This window comes from Corapipo altera, unplaced genomic scaffold, assembly GCF_003945725.1.
Source record: "Corapipo altera isolate COAL_440 unplaced genomic scaffold, ASM394572v1 2c, whole genome shotgun sequence".
NCBI classification, from domain to species: domain Eukaryota; kingdom Metazoa; phylum Chordata; class Aves; order Passeriformes; family Pipridae; genus Corapipo; species Corapipo altera.
Genome location: NW_020884923.1, coordinates 5272923 through 5298529, shown reverse-complemented (window position 1 = coordinate 5298529; position 25607 = coordinate 5272923). Strand labels below are relative to the sequence as shown.

The 25607-nt window shown below is 34.2% G+C and overlaps 1 protein-coding gene across 11 annotated transcripts in view; it reads left to right on the top strand.

Moving 5' to 3' along the window:
• CEP170 (centrosomal protein 170) overlaps window positions 1-25607 on the top strand; it is a 98569-nt gene that overhangs the window by 31908 nt on the left and 41054 nt on the right. For 10 of the 11 annotated variants that reach the window (XM_027657319.1, XM_027657315.1, XM_027657316.1 and 7 more), the window contains exons 4-9: window positions 3238-3316; window positions 3938-3996; window positions 4115-4277; window positions 6909-7043; window positions 15497-15973; window positions 18611-19257. In XM_027657319.1, coding sequence (XP_027513120.1) covers window positions 3238-3316; window positions 3938-3996; window positions 4115-4277; window positions 6909-7043; window positions 15497-15973; window positions 18611-19257 — 1560 coding nt within the window. The remainder of the gene's footprint in view (window positions 1-3237; window positions 3317-3937; window positions 3997-4114; window positions 4278-6908; window positions 7044-15496; window positions 15974-18610; window positions 19258-25607) is intronic. The other variant, XM_027657317.1, reaches the window with a different exon arrangement.

The following is a 25607-nucleotide window of genomic DNA, read 5'->3' as shown; positions in this document are numbered from 1 at the left end:
AAATATTAAACATCCATGGCCCTGTTAAATAACATTCTTTCCAGGAATATTTACAGGATAGCAAAGTCATTTCACACTGATGTTTAAGACTGCACTGTGAAAAGCTTGGCAAACTTTAGAAGGCCTAAAGACATTTGACTCTCATTATTTGAAGAATAAAGCTTTAGAAATCATGTGAATATGTAAAGATGTGTATGGAGTGATTTAACAGGAAAAAAAGGGGGAAATGGATTCCTTATTTATGTTGTAACTAGCTTTCTCAAGCTGGCTTCTGTCTTGCATCCCAAAGCATGTGGTGAGTTTTTAAAGCTCCAGTGGCAAAGGAAATGAGACTTGGTTGTTGTATACCATCAACTCACTCATGGGGGTGTCAGTGGACGGCACACACTGTCTTCAGAGTTCTCTGAGTTGAGTATACTGCATGTGCAATTTCAGAACTCTGACCAGGGAGGAAAAGTGCATACATATATATATATACACATGCGTGTCTGCAAGATGACCTAAGTTTTGTTGGTTCGCTAAAATTCAGGTTGCCTTCAAGATAGTCTTCACATGGGTATTTGCCCTGGACTCTCAAAGTGTTAAAGTGAAATAAATATGCATTAAACACTACTCATGATTGCAAACCAGTAGATAGTTGTACTTTTTATTCTTATTCCTGTGGAAATATTTTCTATGAAGTAGGTAATTTCTTAGTAATGAAATGGGCATTATTTTCCTTTAGCAAAAGGAAACAAAATTGAATATCCTCTTACTGTTTTGGGGAAGGACATTGTTTCTGTTTTTCCAGACTTCATTTAATACTAGATTTGCATGAGAAAGACAATCATTCAAAGATTCAGATTCTTAGCTTGCTTAATTATTAGAGTTTTTCTTGTGTGTGTGTGCATCCCTAACTTCAAAGTGCTTATAAAATAGCATATTTCAGTTGCTTCATTCTTTAGAAACATGTACACGTTGTTTTAGAATTCTTAAGTTGGGTAATCCCGTGGAGTTGCAATATTTTGAGTCCCCAAAACTGGCACAAATCGGTAGTAAAGATGTCTTAGAAAGGCACTCTGGATATTTAATGTCCTATCTGTAGAATTAACATGTAGTTGTTACAAAAAGTAAAAATGAGCTGTACATTTTTTGTCAGTTATGGGAAAATATAAAACTGATAAATAATTAATAAAATAACACACAGTCTCATATCAGCCAATCCACAATTATATTTGCCTTAAATTTGCCCTAAATTAAAGCTTCATTTTATATATTAAAATAAGATGAAGGAAGTAACACCGAGGAAAAAGAAACTTTTGACATATACCTAATTATTCACATTTCTTACAAGGAAGATACTGTGTTTTTTTCAGGTAAAAGAAGGGGGAAGATTTCAAGAAAGCCAGGGGAGAATGAGAGTGTAAATTATAGCTTTTTAATGCAGATTTGAATTGAACCTTAAGGAGTAGTTTAACGAAAGTGCTGTGCAGAAGTTTTTTGTCATCTGCCACTCTAGAAAGATTCTTCAAGGATCTGTGTCTCCAAAAGTGACTTAAATATTATACAGAGTTACATTTACTGTTTTGATTGCAGAGCTTTTTGTAGCTTGATCTCTAATTTGTTTAATTGAGAGCTTAATATTCTATTCTGCTATACAAAAGTTGTCTTTACCCTTTTATATTTCTCTCTCACTGAGTGAACCCGTAAGATATTGACACAATTCAGTTTTCTCTGAAGGTAGCAAATTCAGTTTAAGAAACAATTTGCTTTCACAGTAGTCAATCAGCCTCATTTGGAGAGTAGTAGAAGCAGTGATATAACCTGGGATAAGCAAAAGGGTCGTTTTGAGATCTGCCTTTGGGAGGTGGAAGGTTCTTGGAGAAGTCTCTAACTAAAGATTTAAGGATCCCCTCCAATGGCAAAAGCGCAAGTTGTGAGAAGAGCACTCTCAGGTCCTGATGCCCACTCCTACCTTAGTGTGTCATCATCCTTGGTTTCTGGTATCTGAAGTGACCACAAGCAATCAGTCAAGTGTTGCTGATGTTCTCAACCTGGGTAGTTGGCCTGGTGCTGACAGCCTGCTATCCTAAGCTGGTAAATCAGTCCTTAAACACATGGGACAGTTCTGATGAAGGAATAAACCATTTTTCCCCCTGGTCCTTTACAAAGGCTTGTGCCTGATTCAGACTTTTATGTAGGTGACTTTCTACATTTTTCTTTAGGGTTTGAATAATCTAATTTTAAGACCTACTTATGTTCAGTTAATTTTTTTCCCACAGAGATGAAATTGTTTTCCAACTCTTCTGAATTATATCTGAGATCCATTTTGACTTAAACGTGTATTATTTGTCCTTGCTGCCTCTGTAATTAGTCATTCTATATCTCAGGTGTTCTCTTGAAATCTATACCACCATGATTTTTTCAAATTCCTTGTTATTTTTCACTGTTCTGTTTAATCTGGACCTTGAAATCACAGTGATGGATAATCTGTAGTGCCTGTAACAACCAACTGATACGACTAGTGAAATTGGGCAAACCTTCAGGTACATAAGTCCTTCTCCAAATCACTGAAAACTTGTTTGATTTCTCCAACTACGTGATTTCAAGGAAGGGAGGATTATTTATTGTACAGTACCTGAATTTTCACTAGGTATCGTCAAGGCTATGAAATTTGCTCTGCTTTGCTGCTAGCTGTTATAGTAATGTTATTTTTGCTTACAAATATTATTATGTCTACTCTTTCAAGAGTTGCAATATATTGAATTCTTTTAGCTGATTTTTGGAGTTACTCAGATGCACTAACTGGGTCCATGTTTTCTTTAAGTCCTTTGACAATGATTAGAAATAAGCTCAGAACTCTCATATCCAATGCTAAATGCCATACAAATGTGATGATCAATCAATTCTGACAGCTAATTGGGGTTGGAAAAAGAGACTGCAAGAAAAATTATAAGTAGAGATGCTAATTTGAGGGAACATTAATCAGCAATTTACTAAATATTGTTAACAAGATTAAACTTGGAAGAAACTTTTCAAGGGTGGTATAGTGTCAGCAACCTGGTTAGCAGTTGGTGTTTAACCTTTCTTTTGTCATATTTTGTAAGAGAGATGGCAGTTTAACCTTATAGTTCCCTGCTGAATCACCAGTAGAAAATTTGTGGTGCTGAAAACTTTCTTATAAAATTACTTAAGTGATGTTATTTTATTATTTTGGAATTTAACAGTATTTTTTTCTTTCCTCATTTTTTTCTGTAGACATTTGTGAATGATGTAAGGATTCCAGAACAGACATACATCACTCTGAAGTTAGAAGATAAATTGAGATTTGGATATGATATCCTTGCCATAAAATGCAGTGTCAGGACACACTTTTCTTATTAAAAGTATGGTTGTGTTAAGTGAAGGGTTCTCATGCTACTTGAGAAGGAACTTTGAAATATTTACTTCTCTCATTACTACAAAAATACCTATATTAGAAAAAGTCTCAGAGTCTAGAAAACTGTATCTTGGCCTGAACTGTTGATAAAGTACATTTCATTGTCTCTCGCTGTGAGAAACCTCAACTTCCAATTACAATTTAAAGTCTAATGCGTATCTTCTGTGTTGCTAAGAAATGTTAATTTTCTTTGAGGCAAATAGACAAATATTTATATCATATGCAATTGTGTATGAGCAGAGAAGATTACTAGTAATTATTCAACAAAGTACAGAATGAAAAAAATTGTTTACATTATTACAACATTAAGGTATCCAGTCAGTGTTCTGTTTACAAGTAGTAAATAATTTCATCGTGCATTTACTTTGATGAGTATGATAGTGCATGATATTCCTAACAGTGAGATATTTGTAAAAGCTGTCACCATTCCAGTGGCAGAATAGTCTGCACAGCTTTCTTTTCAGTAAAATCCTCTTGTGAATTCAGAAATTTTTCAGTATTTTCCTTATCATTTCCTACATACCAATCTTTTTACTGTTGTCAGGGGAGAGATGAGAGTCCCTGAAGAAGCACTTAAGGTAACAATGTGCAGTTCCTGGATGTTCTTCTGTCATTGTGTAGTTATTAGTAATATAGATGGTTTTTTCCCACTTTTTGAGGATTTGTGGTTTTTTTTCTCTATTTAACATCATGTAGCATGAAAAATTCACAAGCCAACTCCAGTTATCCCAAAAGTCTTCAGAGGCAGAAGGATCGAAGCAAAGCAGCTCCAAAAGCCCAGAGTCCAAGGTAACAGACTCCACAGCTGAAGTGCACCACAAAACTACAGAAGCACTGAAATCTGAAGAAAAATCAATGGGTAAGGTTCATTTCTTAGCTGCAGAAGCACAAAAACTTGGAAAGGATGTTGATTTGCTTTGGTAGGATGCTTGTGAAAATCTGTAGATAGTAAAATTTACACATGTGAAATTTTAAACAGACTATAAATAAGAACTTTTGGAATTGAATTTCTGCCTTTTTTACAGTAACATCCACATAAACTTTTAAAGAGAGATTGAATCAGCATTTATAAGATTTTTGCGTGTCTCTGTCCCAAAATCACAAACTTACAGGATTTGTGGCAGAAAATTTCCATTTTTTGCAGTTTAACTGAAAGTATTTGTTCAGAAACCGTTTGTACTTTCTACCATCTACCATTTTGTTCAGTTGGTTGGTTTGGTTTCTTTTGTTTTCCTTTTTAAATGGGTGGGAGTTTTGTGTGTTTGTTTTATGGTTAGTAGCATGCAACAGGATAGAACCTAAGAGGTCTGTTGTGGTTTAAAAATCTGTAGCTACTGCAGCTTCAGTCTTTTTTCTATGTCATCTTTCATATTTGTGTAATGTGTCATGATGCCTCTTCTGCAGGTGTCTTAATTTTGTGTGGGTTGTACTGTGTCCAGCTCAGGGGCCCCCAGTATAAGAAGGACATGGACCTGTTGGAGCAAGTCCAGAGAAGAGCCACAGAAATGATCAGAGCAAACAGGTTGAGAAAGATGGAGTTGTTCAGCCTAGAGAAAAAAAGTCTTTGAAGAGACCTTATAGCAGCCTTCCATTACCTAAAGAGGACTTGTAAAAAAGAGGGAGAGCAAATTTTACACAGGCAGATAATGATAAGACAAGGGAGAATGGTTTTAAACTTAGAGAGGAGAAATTTTGATTAGATCTTTGGAAGAAATATTTTACTGTGAGAGTGCTGAGCCACTGGAACAGGTTGCACAGAGAGTTTGTGGGTGCCCCATCTGTGTCAGTTTTCAAGGCCGGGATGGATGGGTCTGTGAGCAACCTATCCCTGCCCATGGCAGGTCCCTTCCAACCCAAACCATTCTCTCATTCTATGATGAACTTCAACGTGAGGCTTGCTGAAATGTAGTGGAGATAACCACAAGAATAAGAAAGAAATCAAGTGTTGTTGTTTCTTTATTATGGAACTGTCTAGGTCTCATTTCTTATGTCAAGGCTGTGCAGTTTTTTAGGTTTAATCTACTCTTCCAGAAAATACACTTCAAAAAATTCTCTTCCCCACACATAAGATTCTGTGATATAACTAATTAACCTGCTTGTTTTGTTGGCTGATCTAGCATCATATTAAGGCTACATAAAGTAGCACAGTGGGGTTTTTTCTCATCTTCTGTTTTTCTTTTCACTCTTCCAAAAATAACAGTAAAACTTAATGATAGTGATTTCTATTTGAGTGCAATTCTCACAAGTTTTTTGGGAGTTGATTCTCTCACTGTTGCTATATATATGCATAGCTGTCTACTATTGCTAATTCAGTGCACAGGTGTAGAATCATAGAATGGTTTGGGTTGGAGGGGATCTTAAAGATCATTTAGTTGCACTCCCCTGCCATGGGTGGGGACACCTTTCACCAGATCAGCCCCATCCAAACTGTCCTTGAACACTTTCAGGGATGGGTCATCCACGAAGTCTCTGGACAACCATTAAGTTCTTAAAAACAACTCAGTATTGACTAAAGCATAATGCTGTTCAAAACCAGAAGTACCTAATGTCAATCATATTGAAACTTTTGGCATGGCTATGAAATCATCCTTGGAATGCAAGTGTATAAAACATTGAAAAAAAAAAGTTGAAATTCATAATTGCTAAAGTAATAGACAAACTCCTAAGCAAGATTTGAAAAGATCATGGGTTTTTATATAAAGACTCTGTGAAGTATATTCAGAACATCTGTGCAATGCTAGAATAGCTAAATCCCTGTAGGGTTAAATATTCTTCCAAGAGATCAGGTCAAACCTAATCCAGTCAATTTATCATCAGAGTAGAAATCTTCATTATATCAGGTTTTTTTCTTATTTAATCTTTGCATTTAAATATATTTAATCATGTATATATATTCTATATCAGAAACAGCACTTTTAATTGTACTATAATTTAACTAATACCTTTAAAAAAACCCCAACCTTTAAAACTGGTTGTGCTCAATAATGTTTTACACACAAGGTAACTTTCAGCACTGTGTAGTAGCTGTCAGCAATTTGGAACCTTGGCAACATTGCAAAATTTGATCAGTTTTTCATGCAGTGAGTTCAGATTTCATTGAAAGGTCAGTGTGAGTAAGAATGAGAATCTTCTCACAGAAATAGTAGCAAACGGCTTTTAGGAATGTACTGCTATCCTTATGACTTCAAACTGAAAGAAGAAATAATGTTTACAGATATATCAGGGTGACAATAAGAGATGTCAGCTGCCTTTGCAGAAACATTTGTGCCAGAAGTTTTGATCAGGTCGTTAGTAAGCTTTTATATTTAGAACCCAGATCAGTTATCCAGCTTCCAAGTTTGTTTTGTATTTAGGCAAATGCATGCAACCATTTCACTTCAACTTCCAGGAGAAATGATCCAAGCAAATTGCTTTCTCTTCAGATTACTTTAACCTAAATATCTCAAGTAAACAGAAGAGTAATTTCCTCTGCTTTGGGCTAATTTTATAGATCTTTCCGCCATGCCTCGTGGGACACCGTTGTATGGACAGCCAGCCTGGTGGGGTGACGATGAAGCTGATGATAAAAGTGTCTGTAAGCCTGATAGCAAGCATGAAGAAAAAACACATGAGGCAGGGGCTTCAGGTAAGTGTTGTCTTATTTTTGTGTGGTTTTTTTGTCTTTACTATTTATATATACTGCATATATTCCTAAGTAGGGACCTAAACAGCTATTAATGTTTGGAAGTTTCATGGTGTGCAAGATGAAAACCTTATAAATTTTAAGTTAGTTTAAAAACATTTTGTGAGAAACTGTGGATTTCCAGAGACCAATTTCACATATAGCGTGTCAGTTTTCCAGTATATAATACAATTTTCTATCAGTAGGTATAGCAAATAACATTGCCTGATCTAATGTCTTCTTTTTCAGTTTAATCCGTATCTGTCATTTTATATGCATAGGGATATTTTATCAAAATATTCCTGAGAGTAAATGGTGCTGGTTCATATTTATGTTTGACTTTTAGCTATATAAGATGATCTGTGCTAACATTATTTTCTGTAATTCAACAATGCTGTATTAATGGGAATTGCATTTCATAATTCTCGCAGTGAAGATTTGTGTAGTCTGAAGTTAAACTGGTGATGTTTATTTCCCCATAATACAGACCCTTTTATTCGTTAGCTTGTCTAGACACAGTGTATATTGCCAAAACTTCAATCTCTGTGTCTATAATTAGGCTTTTATCTATCCTCAGGCATATAAATAAAGTGGCTGCTATTCTGATAAAGAGAGTAACCTTAAAACTTACTCAAGTTAGGACAAAATTCAACTGTGTTTGCATGTTTGTGTAGCTCTTTAGACATGCATTCAAGGTCCAACAGTTTTTAAGTTTGCAGTTTTTTAAAGTACTTTAACTGAGGAGAGAATTTTTCTCTTCCTATCGTAGTAGTTGCTATGGTTATCATCAATCATGTTTTGCAGAAATTGAAGGAAAGTCTAAAATGTAAAATCGAAGTAAATGAATGTTTCAATGTAGTGAAGTCAAGGTCTTTGGAATTAACTTTTTGTCATGGCCTTTAGTGACCTTTTTCATAATATTCCAAAGCTGTCATGACTCAGACAGTAAAGTAAGTCCCTTAAGATTAGGACTGGTAGAAGGAAACCAGAGGAAATAATTTACATTGGTGACCATTTTTGTGCAACTTAAACAATTTTTTCACACATAAAAGAACTGCATCATAATGCAGTACAATTATAGAACACTTTCTTATTTGATTGTTTTTTTGATGAAAAACATCTACTGTACTCACCTTGAGTAGAGTATGCTACTGTGTGCTCCTGTGGGGGCTTTTTAACTACAGGTTTAATATCCTACATTAATAATTTATAGCTTTACAAATCTTGTCTAGAAATGTGTTCTTCAAACACTTCTGAGCATTCCTAAGGAATAGAAATTTTGTTCCTAATGGCAGTAATAATGAATGACAATGACTGCTAGATGTTTTTTCACTTCCATTTTTGGCAACAAAAAGGAAAAGTGCGTATGCCATCATTTACAAGGAAAAAGAATTAAGTTCTTACCTTTGAGTCATGTCATTGATACACTTGCTAGCCATGTGATTTTCCCTGCTTTCCAGATTGCAGGGAAGCATTAACTTTTGGCTATGAAACCTTTGACTAAGTATCTTGCTGTACATGCCAAAACAGGGATGGTATAATCTGTAGTATCTGTGGTTTTATTGCTTAGATGTCAGTGTCTGTAGCAAACTAATATAACAAAAGTAAGAATTCATCAAGCTTTTCTTACTCACGTGTGTCTATCTACTTTGTTTTAATCTAAAAAACAGGCATATTGTTTACCTTCATTAAATATGGGATTATTAAAAAGTAGTATCCCAAAGTCTCTGGTTTCGATGCAATGCCATGCCATTAAGAAGGTATGACACAAGATTCCAACTTCTATACAGTAATGTGTCTATTATTTTTATAATTTTAAATTGCTTTTTCAGAAACAGTATTTCAAATGGTTTACATGCTCTTGTATTTATGTTATCAAGAGATTTTTCAGTAAGTGATCAGTGCTTCTATCTTAGTTCCTGAGGTCCAAGAGAAGTAAGATTCCAACTTCCTCTCAAACTAATCACGAAGATACCATCTGTTTCAATAGTAGACAAAAATAAGTTTGTTCTAGACAGACCTTTGGGGGTATTTTTGACATGATTTGCCTTAGCTAAGTCAGCATAAGGTAAATGATGAACAGAGAAAATGGATTAATATTTTCTAAATTATTTCAATTTGTTTATTTTCCATATATATATATTATATATATATTACATATATATATGCATGCTATAAAAATTAAATTTGGGCCCAAAGCCTTCTTGGTAAATGCAATTTATTTTTTTTAATATTGCAGATCCCTTTTATGTTTGTTTTTGTTTCATCATGAATTTATATCCTCTAAATAGTATTGATCTAAGTGGAGTGTAGGAATAGCTTTTGTTTTCTGAAACTGAAAGACTCATAAATCTGTAAGAATGAAATTCAGCTGGAGTAAGCACATACTAAACAAAAGTGTATGTGAAATGGTATAGGAAGAAACTGCTGGGAAAAATCCAAAACCTGGTATTTTTGTAAAGCCATTTAATTTCCCAGGATGTAGAACTAAAATCACTTATATAGACAAATGATTTATTTAGCTTGATCACTTAATCTCTGAGTAGACATTAGTTGTATGTTCCACTAGTCTGGTTGTTGCCTGTTACAGGTATTTTTTAGTAGTGTTGGCAGAGTCTGAGAAGGCAAACCTGATAAGAGTTGACATTTGCTTCTATGGACACACTTCCTCAATCTCAGAACACAACATCTGTGTAGAAGCAGGCAAGAGATTTTTTGAACGTTTTCATGCAATTTTGGAGTAAAGACATAAGCTTTTGGGGCCCCTTTGGCCTACAATTACATACCATGAAAACATTAACTTATTGTCAACAAGTTAGTATGTATTTTCTTCATGTGCTTAGGTTTTATAATGTAGATCATTGTAATGATAGGAAATCATTATAAAGAAACACTTGTACAAAAGAAAATTAGAGACTTCAGAAGACTATCATGTTTAGTTATTTTTAAAATATAAGCAAGTATATATAGGCATGAATTCTAAGAGATGGGGCAAGGTTTAATGAGGAGATAGAAGTGGGAGATTTGTTTCTGCTAAGCCAACTATAGACAATTAATCTTTACAGTCTCAAGTTAATAAGATTATTTCAATGTTACTGTATTTCTATCGGAGCAGAAACTCACTAATGAAAATTATTTGCAAACAGAACAGAATAGCCTGAAAAACTTTAAAAAGAAAAAACCTGTGTTTTTTGACGTGCATGTTGCTATAATTTAATGATTCATAGATCTACTAGTCCATATTAAAATGAAGAGTTGCATGTACACCTCTGGTGTGACTTTATGCTGCAGCTGTTAAATGATCATTGTTATTGGCAAGTTCATTAGGTGAGTAATTATTATTATTGCCATGTGTTACACTCTCACTTCTTGGAAAAGCAAAAACTACATTCTGTGCTGATCTCAGTAGTAGCTGATTTCTTTACCAGAAATCTAAGAAGAAAAAAGTAGGTTTTTAAGCAGACTCCTAATAATCTGCAGTAATTTTTTCCATTTTGACATGAAGTATTCTTTTAATTTCAGTATTATATAACAATATGTCAGATTAAACATTCCTTACATTTAAGAAATAGTGTCATTTTCAGGTAAAGCAGGCTGAGAGTTATTTTAGAAATACCAGTGTAATCAGTGTGTGTATGTTAACAGTAAAGTTTCTAGAAGTTTGCTTTAGAATTTTGCTGAGTTTTGACATGGAGTATGTGCAAATGCTGCATATGTAAGGCTTGCTTTGCAAAGCTCTAGCAGCAAATCTGTGTGGTGTGTCATGGGGAGCTTATAGAACCTTTTAGAGCTGTCACACCAGTATATTTAAGTAAAATTAGTTCTGCCTTTTTTTCACTTCAACTGCTTTAAAGCAGGTAGTTAAGTGATTTATAATGAGAGGTGGGAATTTATATACAATGCTGGTTTATATTTTTATTTTGAGAGACCAATTTTGATATTTTTTTATGAGACTGGTTATGACAACATTAAAAGACAAAGATCTTATTTAATACCATGTGAATCATTATATGTATTTGTTTCAATCTTGTCTTTAACTAAAAAGTGAAAAATGTGATTCAGCCTTAAAGCAAAAAAAAAAAACCTGAATGGTAAGTGGAAATAAAAAGGAAAATATGACGAGACAGAGAAAGGGGAAAAAAAAGCATTTCTGTTAAGCACTTGAAAGCACTAACTTCAGCTTCTTTTCATTACACATATCATTGCACAGTGCCAAATAAAAAGCTAACATTAAAAATATTTTGGGATTTTGTGTACATATGGTATCTTGGCTGCTTCTTATACCTATTGCAAATAAATATATTGCTCCAGGTTTACAGACATTTTTTCAATAAATGCTCTGTGAATTCCAGATCATTTTCTTTTAAAAGTTTTATTCTTAAAATTGTATTTTTAAGGCAGAAAGAGAAGAGCACTACTAAAAATCTGAAGACTATGAAAAATATTTTCTGAGGTTTCCTTTTTTTGCAGATGATAATATATTCATATACACAGGCAGTTTTTTGTATATGTGATAGTTTATGTTGAATGGCACGGACACCTGTGATATTTCTTGTCCAGGTTGGCAAGTAAAATTTTGCGGATTCTGACTACCTGTGTGTGTAACTTCAGAAATAAGACTTAAAAAACCCCGAAAGTCCTACAAATTGTAATCAACTCTGCTAATGTCATGAAGTGAATATTGATGGTGATCATCTCTGATTAGGATAGAGTAGAATAGAATCAAATCAAATTATCAGGGTTGGAAGAGACCTTCAAGATCATCCAATCCCACCATCCATCCAGCACTACCATTGAAACCCCTAAACCACTAAACCAAAACACCCAGCTCCAGATCCAGATGCCTCTTGAACACCTTCAGGGGTGGTGACTCCACCATCTCCCTAGGAAACCTATTCCAATGCCTGCCCACACTGAAATTTTTTTTTTCTAATATCTAATATGGATCTCCCCAGTCTCAGCTTACAGTCATTTCCTCTGGTCTTCTCACTGCAGGAACAGTAGAGGAGACCAGTCCCCACCTCACTACAACCTTCCTTTTAGGTGTTTGTAGAGAGCGATGAGGTCCCCCCTGAGCCTCCTCTTCTTGAGATTAAATAAACTCTGCTCTCTCAGCCTTTCCTCATAAGCCATGTTCTCTAGTAAAGGATCTCCCTGAATCTCCCTTTGGTTAAGCCTATGATTTCTCAAATATTACACAGTTTCCCTCCTAGTCTCACACAAACTCATTGTTTCAATAATAGTCTGACTACACCTGAGTAGCAGCTACCAGTATTGCTTCCTTTCTTGCCTTGTAGAAAGAGTTGCACAGTTGTCTTTTTAGAATGAGAGATCTCTATGAACAGATATCCTGCTACTTTTTTCTGTCTCTTTCCTTTCACTCTTGCCAGTTCAGAAATCTCTTCAGTCCCTAAAGAGATTGCAGTTCACAACCTACCTGTCCCCTCATTTTCCCAAAACACACTTCCAATTCCATGCAATTGCTTTTTTTGCTATACAGATACTCTACTTGTTCTGTTTGAAATATTATAGAGCTGTGATTACTGCTATCTTCAGTATTTGCTTAAGGGTTTTCTCTTAAAGTTGTCTGTATTTATTTAATGTATAATTTCCTTCATCTTGGCAGATGACATTTTATGATAGGATTTCAAAGGTAAGGCTATTTTATAGATCACTCTCTGTAATATTTAGAAAGCTGTAAGGACTTGCATTAAGAATTTGGGTGAAAAATACTGAAGGGTGGTTCAGATTAGGATCTGTATTAGTTTTTTGTTTTCCCCATTGTTTCAATTCCTTATTCCTGATCAATTCTGATGTATTTAACTCTTCTAAAAATGCAAGTACTTCAGACTGAAAATAGGATTTTTAAGTACTTAAAATTAACTTTGCATATTTTTCTTTAAATAATTTCTAAAATTTTTTCTAGTTTAGTAAAATTTACAATTTAGTTGTAGTTCACTTTCTCACTTCTTTTGATTAAACTGTCATAATTTAGATTCAAACAGTATTCTAGCATCTGTTTAATTAAAAATATTGGAATCAAATACGGTGCATGTCATAGTATAAACTGATTTCAGGTGTTAAATTTGGTGCAGGCAATTTTCACATGGAAAATTTTTTCATGAAGTTCTTCATTAATGCTGATAAACCAGTGTTAGAGATCCCCTCATTGCCATACATTCGATGCAGATGGCTAAAATCTTGTGATTTTCAAAAGATGTTGATGAACCACTATTTCATATTTACTGAAAAATAATGGGTTTTGTGTGGCCAGTAGGTTGCTGCTGCCTTGCCCAAAAGTAGAAATATTTCTCAAAACACACTATATTAGCCAGTTATCTTTTGAAGGAGCATTGAACACTTGCTTAATTTGGAATTGGAATTAAATTGGAATTGTATGAAATTGTAGACTCAAAGTCTGAGTAGAACCATGGCAGGGGAAAAAAATAAGATATCTATGAATTGGCTCTGTGGTGGATTACTCTCCTGTTCATTGACAGTGTTTCATATTGTAAGGATCCAGGCTCTAGATTTGATCCTGCTAGAGCTTGATCCATTCCAGCTTGTTAGCTAAATAAAACAAATGGAGAGGGATGGTACTTTACCTAAAATCTAGGAGCTGCAAAGTGTGATTTTTGTTCATTTCTGTACATTTTCTGTATAAACACAGAACCTTTTTTAATGGACTGTGCATCAATAAAATCGATTCATTCTATATTGTGTGTCTGGCAGCATAATTGTATTCAGGAAGGGTACTTAAAAGACATTCGGTTTCCCAGGGAGAGGAGTAGTGAGATACTGTCAAAGTGTCTGAAAACTGCCCCACAGACGTAAGGTAGCTGATAGTGCAGTGAAAAGCGTTAGCTAGGAAATTCTTAGAATGCAGCAGCACAATAGAAAAACCTGTCTGAATTCTGAATATCTTTTATGTTTCCAACAGCTGTTATTAGAGAAAATTAATTTAAAAAGCTGCGTTACCTGCATCAGAGTTACTTTATCCAGTTGGTATCCAAACATGGCAATAATAAAGAATGTGTACTATTTTTGTTTCCTCTCCATAACATCATTCTTTTTTTAACTTTTCCAGCTATTATTCTTTCACTTTAAAAGTATATTTCTCTACATCAAATTGCCATCCTTGTTATTTTTTTTTTATTTTTAACCTTTTTCTAAATCCTCACAAAATACCTGTGTTTGTGAGGAACAGCATAAGTGCATTACAACGTCCTGCATCCTTTACCCCTTGAACTCCTGACTTCAGTATAAAGCTTTGTGTTGCTCCCTTATTGCACAGTAGTTTCATAGAAAAATATTAACTGTCTCAGCTGATATAGTGTGCTATTTTTAGCACCAGAAATCTATTAATTGCAGTCTTATTTATTTACTTGGCAACCTGAAATGATTTCTTAAACGTCTTAATGTGGTCCCCGATAAATCACGTAGGAGCTATTCAGAATTCTTTCATTGCAATCTAATCTGCCATTGCTACTAACATCTCCAACTTGTGTTGCTTTTAGCACGTCTCTATACTAGATATTTTGGCTGGCTTACTCGTTCATGAAATGCAACCAGAAGGTGTGCTTTTTTAAAGGCACATTGATAGCTTCACTGCAACTACAGGAAGCGTTAACCTTTGTTCAGTTCAGCTATAAAGTGGAACTTGGAATTACTACCCTGTGCTTTTTCCACATTCTGCTTTCTTTAGCCATTGAGCATGGCTTGGTACCATTTGCATGTTTCCAGCTATTGTTTCTTTTTCTGTTCATGTACAAATTTAGGAAACAAGTAAAATAAGAGCAGATGACAGCAGTATTTAACTCTATTCTTTGGTTTTATCCCTTGTTGAAACGTAAGTGTTTGAATTCCAAAACACTTTCCCGTGCTTATCAGTGTTAAATTTTTCAAACCAAAATTAATATTTATTTTTCATTAATATGTGAATTGTTTTTCTGAAGAATTTTACCAAACAAAATTATACTAGCTATCCACTGCAGGAGATGGAAGCCAGACCATTAGCACTTATTTTGGGGCACCTTGATTTGATTTTTTCTCCAATAGTTTGGAATTGCGATAATGATAATCTCAACTATTTATCTGATGTGATTTATCTGTTTGCCATGTTCAAATAACTCATCTGACCTTTGCATCTTTTAAAAATATTTGGAGTGCACTCTGACAAATTCTGGGTGAGATTTTTGCCACTTTATATGCTATACAGGTAAAGTTCGAACTGTCTTTTCCTTAAAACTTTATAATTCTGGAATTGGTTTTCCAGAACTACCTTGCTCAGTCTTCTCCACAATCTTACCGTTTATTCCAAAAATTACCCAAGTGGCCTTTACAGGAGTTCAGAAAATTCTTGAAGAACCTGGAGTTCCCAAGTATTGTGAAATCTATTTTCTTATTTTTCTTAATAGGAGGCAGCACAGATGCCAAGCAAGCTGAGGAGCAGTCTGCATCTGCAAGTGAAGAACTTTATCCTTTCTGTAGGGAGCCAAGTTATTTTGAAATCCCTACCAAAGAATTCCAGCAAGCTTCACAGGTAGCAGAGAGCACTATTCATGAAATTCCAACAAAAGACACCCAAAGCTCCCATGCAGCAGCCACAGGACATGCTTCCTTTACCATTGAATTCGACGACAACACTCCTGGAAAAGTGAAGATCAAAGATCACGTGACAAAATTCACATCGGAGCAGCGTCACAAGTCAAAAAAGCCTTCTTCCTCCAGTGGTCAGGACCTGCCTGGGCTTCAAACAGTGATGATGGCTGCAGAGAGCAAAGTAGCAGATTGGCTAGCACAGAACAATCCTCCTAGAATGATATGGGAACCAACAGAGGAGGATTCCAAAAGTATTAAGAGTGACGTTCCAGTGTACTTGAAGAGGCTGAAAGGTAAAGTGAATGATTCCAGCTATGCTTGCTTCTGAAAGCAACAATTCCTCACCAGCATCCAGTGAGAGGATCCCTGAGCCCTTGCGGAGTTCAGTTGAAATGATGAGTACTCCACATGTGCACAAGGATCTGGGCTGGGAAATTTTATTGCAGTATTAAGTCTTAAAAAGAGGATAAGAAACCAAACACTAAATCCTCTTACAGTGAGTATAATAGTTGGAGATGTTCTAGTACAGCTGAAAGCATCAGCTATTTAAAACATTGACCTTGAAACTGAAAAGGAAAAAATCCAAACCTTAGTTGAATTTTATTTATTTCAGTTTTTCCGATACATTACTTTAAAAAGCTGAATTATTTTTTAGAATCAAAGCTCTGAAGTTCAATTTATGCTTTTAGCAACTCTTTCAATAGCGTATGTTCTGTGAATATTCATATGCTCTAAGAAAATCATTTATGGCAAAGAATACATCATGAAGTTACTCTGCTTAAATGGATCGTATTTGATGAAGTCAAGTTTGAGTCAGAAATCTGAAATAAACCAAGAGCTTCAATTTTTATACTAAGCTTGTGGAATATTGTATTTATAAGAGTGCTGCTCTTGAATGCAGTTCCAAGTGATTATAAATGTTCATTTACTGCAGACAGTGACATTTCAAATAAAATTAAATGAAATAATAAATATGATAAGTGTACTTTCTTTTGAATGCCACTTAGCAGAATAGAGAATAAAGTAGTTTCAATGTTCAGATGAAGACTGCAGTGCCATTTGAACTTTCAAAATGAAAACTTCTGAAGAATTTTTTCCAAGTCTCTTATTTTCTGTTTTCAATTTCAGTGGGTTAACCCTTCAGTTCCCATTTTCCTTGATTTTAGAACATTATCATGTCTAGCTCTAAAACTAACTAGGACTTGGTACAAGATGCTTTCTTTTACTCATCAAAAGTCTGCTTTTTTAAGGCTGACTCTTCCAAATTAACCTAAAAAAATTTCTGAAAACAGAATTATATTAATGTGCTAGCATTAAAATAATAGTTTATTATTTCTTCCAGAGTATATCACAGAACAGAATTCTTTGGTCTTCATGATACTATATTGAATTCATGAACATTCTTTAAAATATTAGCCATGACACTTGGATAAATAGGAAGGAGGCTTTGTTTATAATCCTTTTCCTGGCAGAAGCTTCTCAAAGTCTGATTAATTTTCATCTGAAAGAGGTGTAAGTTATGGGGTGCATATGGCCGTAGTAAATATCTGAATTTTGTAATCTTTTATGAGCTGCTTGTGTTCTCACTCATTGCTTTTATTTTTCAGTAAAGAATATGCCTAGCTGCTTTGAAAGTTTGATTTAAAAAACAAAACAAACAAAAACTTACTGGTTTTTTGTCCTCAACTTTTTCTTACAATATTCTATAATAAAGTCCCAGTAGTAAAATTGTTATATGGCTTTCACTGTGGTATTAAGTTTGTTTACTATTATTATTTGTAAGTATATGAAACATCCCATAATTTTTGTAGGCACTGTTCAAAAAAGTAGAAAACAGGAATGTAAGTTGGGATTTCAGCTGTGTTTTCAGTGCTATTATTCTCGTAAGATTAACCAATATGTAATTACTATTTAACTGAATAATAGCTGTGTATCTTAACTGTTTTAAGTGAGAAAACATAAAAAAGCTATCCTCTTGAGAATAAAAAAAATTTACAAATTGTACATTCTATATATGCATGAGAAAGATTTGATCCAGAAGAGTTCAAAGAACGTGAAACTGTTCCTTCCCAGGAACTAAGCTAAAGACTTAGGAGGGTAGACACTTGTCATTGTACATGAAGTTGCTGTGTGTTAAATATTACACACTTAGGGTGTAATATTAAAGACTTGCAACGTGTAAGTATCCAGCCTTCCATGCTTACCTTTTCAGGTATCATTGCTAAGTGTATTCATAGGAGTATACATGTTTTATTGAATAATCCTTATTCATAGATCTCACAGTAGTTTGTGGAATGACTAAGTAAATAATCCATTTTACATGCATACATCAGGTACTGTGTGGGGTGAATGATGGAAAAACTCATTCTTCTTGGAAAGTGTAATAAGGAATTCAGTTTTGAGTAGACATTTTTCATGATAAACTATGGTAAATGTGGGAGGAATCCAACAATGTGAACTGTGGCTCTCAATGTTTTATTTCCGCTATCAGAAGGGCTGTTTTAAGGTTTTCTTTTTCCTCTTAACCCTGCCTAGAATGTGTCAGTAGTCATTTGTAATCAACACACTATGTAACAAAGTTAATATGATTCAAAAACATACTATTCTACAGCTGGTAAAATACTGACTTTTGTGTGTCAATGATAAGTGTTCGCAGATGAGAATATTGGTGAAAACGGTAATTCAAATGCACTCCTGTTACTAATCAGCTTCTAATGTGTTTCATTGTTAAACTTGCAGCAAACTGACTGCCTTTCCAGGAACTGTACAAAATTTGCAGAGAAATTTGTACTGAAAGCTGTTGGAGTTGAAAGAGAAATCCAGTTTGAAATCACTTCCTTTCTAGTTTTCTGCTTGAGGTTTTTTTGTATATGTTGGGTTGGGTCTTTCTTTGTTTCATTGTGCTATATATTCTTTTGCTTTGCTTGTAGGGAATAAGCATGATGATGGTACACAAAGTGATTCAGAAAATATTGGTGCACACCGGCATTACAGTAAACGGGCAGCACTTGAAGAACACTTAAGACATCATCATACAGAGCTGAAAAAGTCACACCAGAAAGTCCATTCCACAGAAAAGCAGCAAGAGCAAGGCAGTTTGAGTCAAACTGCCTTTATGATTGAGTTTTTTGATGAAGACCATCCTCGAAAGAGACGTTCTTACTCTTTTTCTCAGAATGTAGGAGCTCTGTGCCCAGAATCTCCATCTCCAACACCTCACACACGAGCTGAAAAAGTGAAACCTACATCAGGAGAGAAAGCAGTCCCTTCATCTGTGCAAGCCAGCTCATCACATCACAGAGCAGTACATGGTGTTCATGCCAAACTTCTAAAACAAAAATCAGAAGAACCCTCTGCTGCATTACCTGCCTTACAAGCTGCATTGTTGAGGAGTTCAGGAAGTCTCGGCCATAGGCCTAATCAGAACCAGGAGATGGACAAAAAGTTGAAAAGCCAGCATATTTCTGCTGCTACTGAAAAGGACAATGAGGATGACCAGAGTGACAAAGGTACTTACACTATTGAATTGGAAAATCCCAATTCTGAAGAAATGGAAGCCCGTAAAATGATTGACAAGGTGAGAAACCTAAAACGTATACTGATGGTAAAGGGTTATGTGATTTATGGGCAGCAGTCTATTACTTATTAAAGCTGCTGCAATAACACAAGTTTTTAAACCAGTCTATGATGATGAAATAAAGAATGTCATAAGAGCAGCAGCATGCATTTGCTAAAAATTATTCTTGTCTGATACTGCTCTTCTCTTAGTTTGGTAGTTTTACTGTGTTTTTAGAAGATTTAAATACTATAAGAATACTAGACAACAAAATCATTTAACTGGTATTTTTATGAGGGTTGTTAGATATGAATTTGTATGTCCCTGTGGAAATACTCACTTGTTCTTAAAAGCCTACGGTCTCTATATTCAGTATATAAATTGGTTCTATTCAAATTATCATATAGGCATATGTTGTAAATGTTTTCTATACTTATAAAAAAGTATATTCAATAATTTAAGGAACTTAAATTTTGGTGTCCATTATAAAGAGTAAGTATAAAAATGCTCTCCTTTTCCAGAAGTGTTTATATGACCGCAATGTAAATCTCCTAGTTTGGTTATTGGTAACAATAGAAATATAAATAACAATACAAATAGTGTGTGTCATTAAAATATCTGTGTTATATAACTGCGAGTAGCTCTTTCTTCGGATTCTACAGGAAGATATGCATAGGAGAAACTATCGTTAATCGTTTGGCTTCAAATGACTCTTGAGATGGATTTTTTTCAGGTTTTGTTGTGTTTTCCTAAATAATCCGTTGTTGTAGAGTATCTGCTTCCAATTCTAGGCTATTTTTTTTCTAATTTAACAGGAAATTCTTCACTTACTTGTCTTACAGTTAACTAAGGATTTGTTTTGTGTGTCTAAACTTTTTCATAGCTTAACAAATACATTAATACATTTAGAATTAACTTTGGCTAATGTTGAAAATTATTTTCTGCAAAATTTCACTGGTTTGATTTTGTAGAAAAATTGTGATATAGTGGGGAAATGAGAAATTTTATTATAGGTGGTTTTATTTTATAATAGGTGTGTATGCAGCGTTTTGGAGGGGGATTAAAGTAAAGGGTATTGCTTTCAATAAAATGCTGAAGATAATGATTTTGCCTTTTATGGATTCTGAAAAGGAAACTTTTGACTTCTTTGAGTCAGTATTCAAGAAACAACTGATAACTACAAGCATTCCAGATGAAGCAAGTGAATATTAAAGAACATCATTGCTTTGACTTAGCGACTACAAATTTCTGCATATAATTCTTAAGTTATAAATCTTCAATTAAATTGCATCAGAAAATTTGTAAGTCAGGTTTTAGCTAAGCATAGTTGTTCAAGAAAGTTTATTTGGAAACCAGAAAAAAAATTTCCAAAACATTTGGAAATAGACAATTTATTTACTTTATAAAACTGTTAATACTGTTTAACATTTACTAAGATTTCAGATTATTTGTTGCCTTCAGTATGCATTCAGGATATTTGCAGTTTTTTGTTTGAAACAAATCTCTCCTGTTAGAGGAGAGATTCAGGAACAGGAGGTGAATTTAAGGGTTAGGGATGGTAGTAAAGTATTGGATATCATAAATGTCCCTTACTGCTAACTTAGAAAGTGTCACCAGTAGGAATTAAAGTTTTATTATGAAGTAAAGCAGAGATGTTTTTTCTTCGAGGTCTTCCGTATCTTTTCATTTCATATCTGTACTGAAGAATTATGAACACTGTATTTTACGCCCGGTTCAAAGAGACTTGCTATGCGATTCATATTTGATTTGGTAATATGAAAGAAGTATGGTATTATTTTTATGAAGTGCAGAAAAACAGCCAATGAAGAAAATCGAAACCAAATGGAAGCCAAAATTTCTTCCTCTTGCTGAGCTCAGCTTTATTTCCCTCTTATTTTAAATTGCTAATGCCTTGGGCACTCTTACTTTGCCAAAGGGAAATAAGTGAGTTATAAAAGAGAGACTTTTGTTAGCCTGTTGACTCCTGTGCTTCTTTATTGAGGATTTACAAGAATTATTGGTATACATCTATAAATAATTCCATTATAACTGCTCTTTCATTGTTGGCAAATCAGTCCTTTTTCTGAGCAGTTACCATGCCTGCTCAGTTGAGTCTCATTTAAGAGTGTCTATTGGGTTAAAAGTTCAGTTGAAATTCAAGAGTTTAGTTTGGTAGGACTGGGGTGAAAATGCACTACAAATAACAAGGATGACTTTCTAAAACATTTGCACAAATAGTGCAGTCTTGTCAGTAGCAATTTACATTCGAATTGTGCTAAGATCTGTGTCTGGTTCACCTAAAGAATTTCCAATGGCATAAAGTACTTCTGGGTTTGGGTATTTTTTTCCCTTTTATTGGAGGATAGGATGAGAGTGACCAAAATATCCAAAGATTACTTCCAAGTGTGACTCATTCACTTGGGAAACCCTAGCCTTAGCCTTACTTCTGTAGGCAGAGTCTACTCTTTTCTCTAGAAAGGAACGTGAGAACCACAAATGCAAGAGGAGTATTAACTTGTCAAAAATGAAGGTGGGATTATTAATGCTTCTTTGAGTTAAAAATCCAAGAGAGGCATGCAGGAAATTAAAGCTAAAATTCTCTGAAAATAAATGGAAAAAACCCAAATATCTATGTAATTCTAAACAAAGGGGGGGAAAACCTTAATGTTGAGCTATACCATTTCCTTCAAAACTACTATTTTCGCTTAATTAATATAGCCTTTTATTAAAGATTGTAGGAAATAGTCTCAAGAAAAATAGAAGTTTGTGTGAACTGATTTTAAAAAATCCAAAAACTATGGTGTCCTGCTTATTCAGCATCTTGATTTCATTTAGCTTGCTATGGATCCATTTCTTCCTCTTCTATTCTTTCAGTCTCTAAGGAAAAAAGTATTGTCACTACAGCAGAAATGTAGAATAGCAAATGATACCATCTTTATTTCTCAACCACTTTAAAACCTGACTTTTGAGAAGAGACTGTGAGAAAGAGGAATTATCAGAAAGAAAGAGGAAGACATTTCCTAAGTAACAGACAGAAGCTTTTTAATTTTGTTACTCTTCCTTAACAGAGAGGAGTAATCATATATTTGCAGTGATGACTGTCTTGGGGTGAGTGTCTGTCACTTACCTAAAATGTAAGATTCCAAAAATATTACGCTTGTGTCTTACACAACTTTCAAATTTGCAAGAATTAAAAAAAAAAAATTATTTTAATTAAAAAAAAATAGAGTGTGTATACAGGTAGTTTTCAGTTGTAAACATTAAAACAAGATGCAAGTAGACATGTATGGTTGTGTCTTAATGTTCTTTATAGATGGAGAACACTTAAAAAATAGCAATAAACCTTGCTTCCTAAAAGTCCTTTCATTAGCCAGTGATATTTCTGCATCCAGGTCACTTAAATTCATAGAGAAGTATGAACTGGTTAGTAGGCTATGGTTTAGAAAATAAATATGTTAATAATGAGAAAAAAATAATAGATGATGTCTCTCTTTTTAGACATGCAGAGCTCTTTTTAAAATTACAGCTGAGAGCAATTTCATCAATGTGTAGAGAAGACAAGCTACTCTTATATACTACAAAGACCACCTTGAACATACCAGGCATACAATATCCTCTACTGAAATAGCTTCAGAAAGCCACAACACTTTCTAGCAGAAAAAGGGTCTTATTGTTGCAGCTAACTGTTAAGTGCAAAATAAAACAAATTCAGGATCTTGACTTGGTTTAGAACATGTTTTCAGTGTTACTGTTGCCACATAAAATACATGAGTAAATGGGGCACAGTCAAAGGATTTATTTTTCCTCTACATCCAGCCATTCTGCTCTTTAGACAGGTGCAGTGCTTTCTTTTGTTAACACTTAGCAATTGCTCTCTATTTAGCTCTGAGCTGTAAATTTTCTATCCATTTTATGTTTTTGAAATAAATTTATTAGAAGAAAGTTGTTCTCAGCTGTCATATCACGTTAAAAAATCTTTATGGCTCACAGAAAAGGTAAGTCTGTCAGCAGATGAAAGAATTCAGAATGGTGCTTCTGTGGTTCATCTTCTTTTTTTGTTGATATAAAGAGACCAAATTATCATGCTAATGACTTTTCTTTTTCAATAAAGCAAAGTACTTCCAGTAATAAATATTAATAAATGAATGTGCAAATAATTCTGGATGTGTTTGGAATATTAAATACCTTGAGGCTATTGAAATAAATAAAAGCCACTCAATGATTTTTTTACAAGTTCCTTGAGGATTTTCATGAGGGGGTCCTTTTTTGTTTGTTTTATGTAAGGTGTTTTGTTGTCTTTCTTCTTCATCCAGTTTCATTTTAGGGTATTTAAAAATGGAAGTATTTTGTACAACTTACTGTAGCAGAGCTAAACTCTTCTATGCATGTGGAGGAAGAGAAGGAATAGAATTGAGGCTATATGTATGTTTCAAGTCCCATCAGCCTGGCTAACCAAGGAACCTAGAATGTTATAGCAGCTCATATGCATATGGAAACATTTGACTTAGATGAAGTTTTCTTTGGTCCCCAAATTTTTTACTTCAATTATGTTATATTCATTTAGATTTCCTGATAGATAATTTTTTTGTCAGCAAAGTAATTTTAGATCAGAAATTCAACATACTGATTCCCAAGCAGAAGTAAGACTTTAAAAAATGTATCAGAATGAAACCTCAATCCATCCTTCTGCCATCTTCAAAAAGGCTTACTGTGGCCATTTAATCACTTTCTTTTCAATCCAGAGTCTGTATTTTAGATGTTTAAAGTCTTTGTTTATATAGATAGGCCCTAATAGTAATGACCTTGTTTTTAGTGTGCAGGCTATCATCTTGAATTCTATTTGATTAGGTACTATGCAGTGAGTATACATAAGATCTTACTTTAGTGACTCAATCTGGAGAGAGATTCTTTTTTCCCCTTTAAAAATTTGGAATAATACTTTAGGAGGGAAAACTGTTGGTGTTCACTGTAGACAGCAGGTTTTCCAATTTTATTTACTCTGTCTTTCTGTTCATAATTATACTTATTTCAGTTTGATTTGACTTTTTTTTTTAATTGGAGTTTGAATGGAAATTATTCTGAAAGATGAATATAATAAAATGGATTCTCCTTATTCTTTTTGCTCCCAGGATATATCTATTCATATTGTATTATAGTGCTGGCTGATGTGTTTTTCAAGGAGTGTGTACTTTTGAATGATTTCTGTTGTTGCTTTAAGTGTTCATAAAGCTTCTATGCCAGATCTTGTCTCCTCTCTTAAAATTTTATCAATAATCCTGGAGATTGTTATTTTATTATAACTCCTCTTGTTGTGGAGTTAACATACATGTTATGGACTCCTCTTGGCAATTTTTTTCAGTATTGTAAATGGAAAAACTACTGAAAATAATCAATGGGCAAGGAGTAAGTTGGGAGAAAAAAAAATCTCAGCATGTTTCAATGACTGTTTAAGGAACTGAGATAGATATATTGATTTTCAGAAAATGACTTACAGGTCTCCTGTCTTTTTACACCCTCTGGGTTTAATTGATGTTAGCATTGCTTTAGCAGTTTCTAGAAAGAAATGCCTTTTAGCCCCACAGAATGTCTTGTCTGCAGAGTCGCTGTGTTTTATGAATATAATGCTGAAAAGCCATAGAACAGTTGAAGTCTATCAAATCATCTGAGCATATACATTTTGTCAAGGGTTCAGAGGATATTTATAATTTTTTTTCTTATGAGGAGTTTTGTAGTCTCTAAACTTATTGTCTTTTGAATTTGGAATTGAAAAGAAAATTAATTCTTCACTGCAGCAAACAGGGACAAAATATGTATGCATGTAAATATGTAACTGGTGTCTGTTAAGAGGAAGTTCTTAGACTTGGCACACTGATCCTTTTCATTTGCTTATGTAGCTTTTTTTATACCAGAGCATCTTGAATCTGATTCTGTAACTTCAATATGTAGTTAAAATGGCATAAACAGCTTCTGTGAAAATCCATGGCTATGCATGAAATATACCCTGCACAGAACACAGTCTTTTTGCCTGGGATGGCCAGGATAACTGCCAAGAACAAGTGAAAACTATTAAAATCAGACTCCTCAGAAACAACTTGGTTAAACACAGTTCATGCAGTAGCTAAATGCAAAGTGAGCTGAGGCGTTGTACTCTTATCACGCTTTCTGAAAGGTGGGAAAAAATGTTTGCCTTTTTTCTGTATGATAAATAACTCTACTTTTAACAACCAATTTGCTGTATATTATGAATGTCTGAACTACCTTCTTTAGAAGAATTATCAGGAGCTCAGTCTCAACACTAAGTGCAAGATTACCAAGATGATCTGCGATATGGATCTGAAGCCTCTTCAATTTCCTTGCTCTCTGGAATCCTC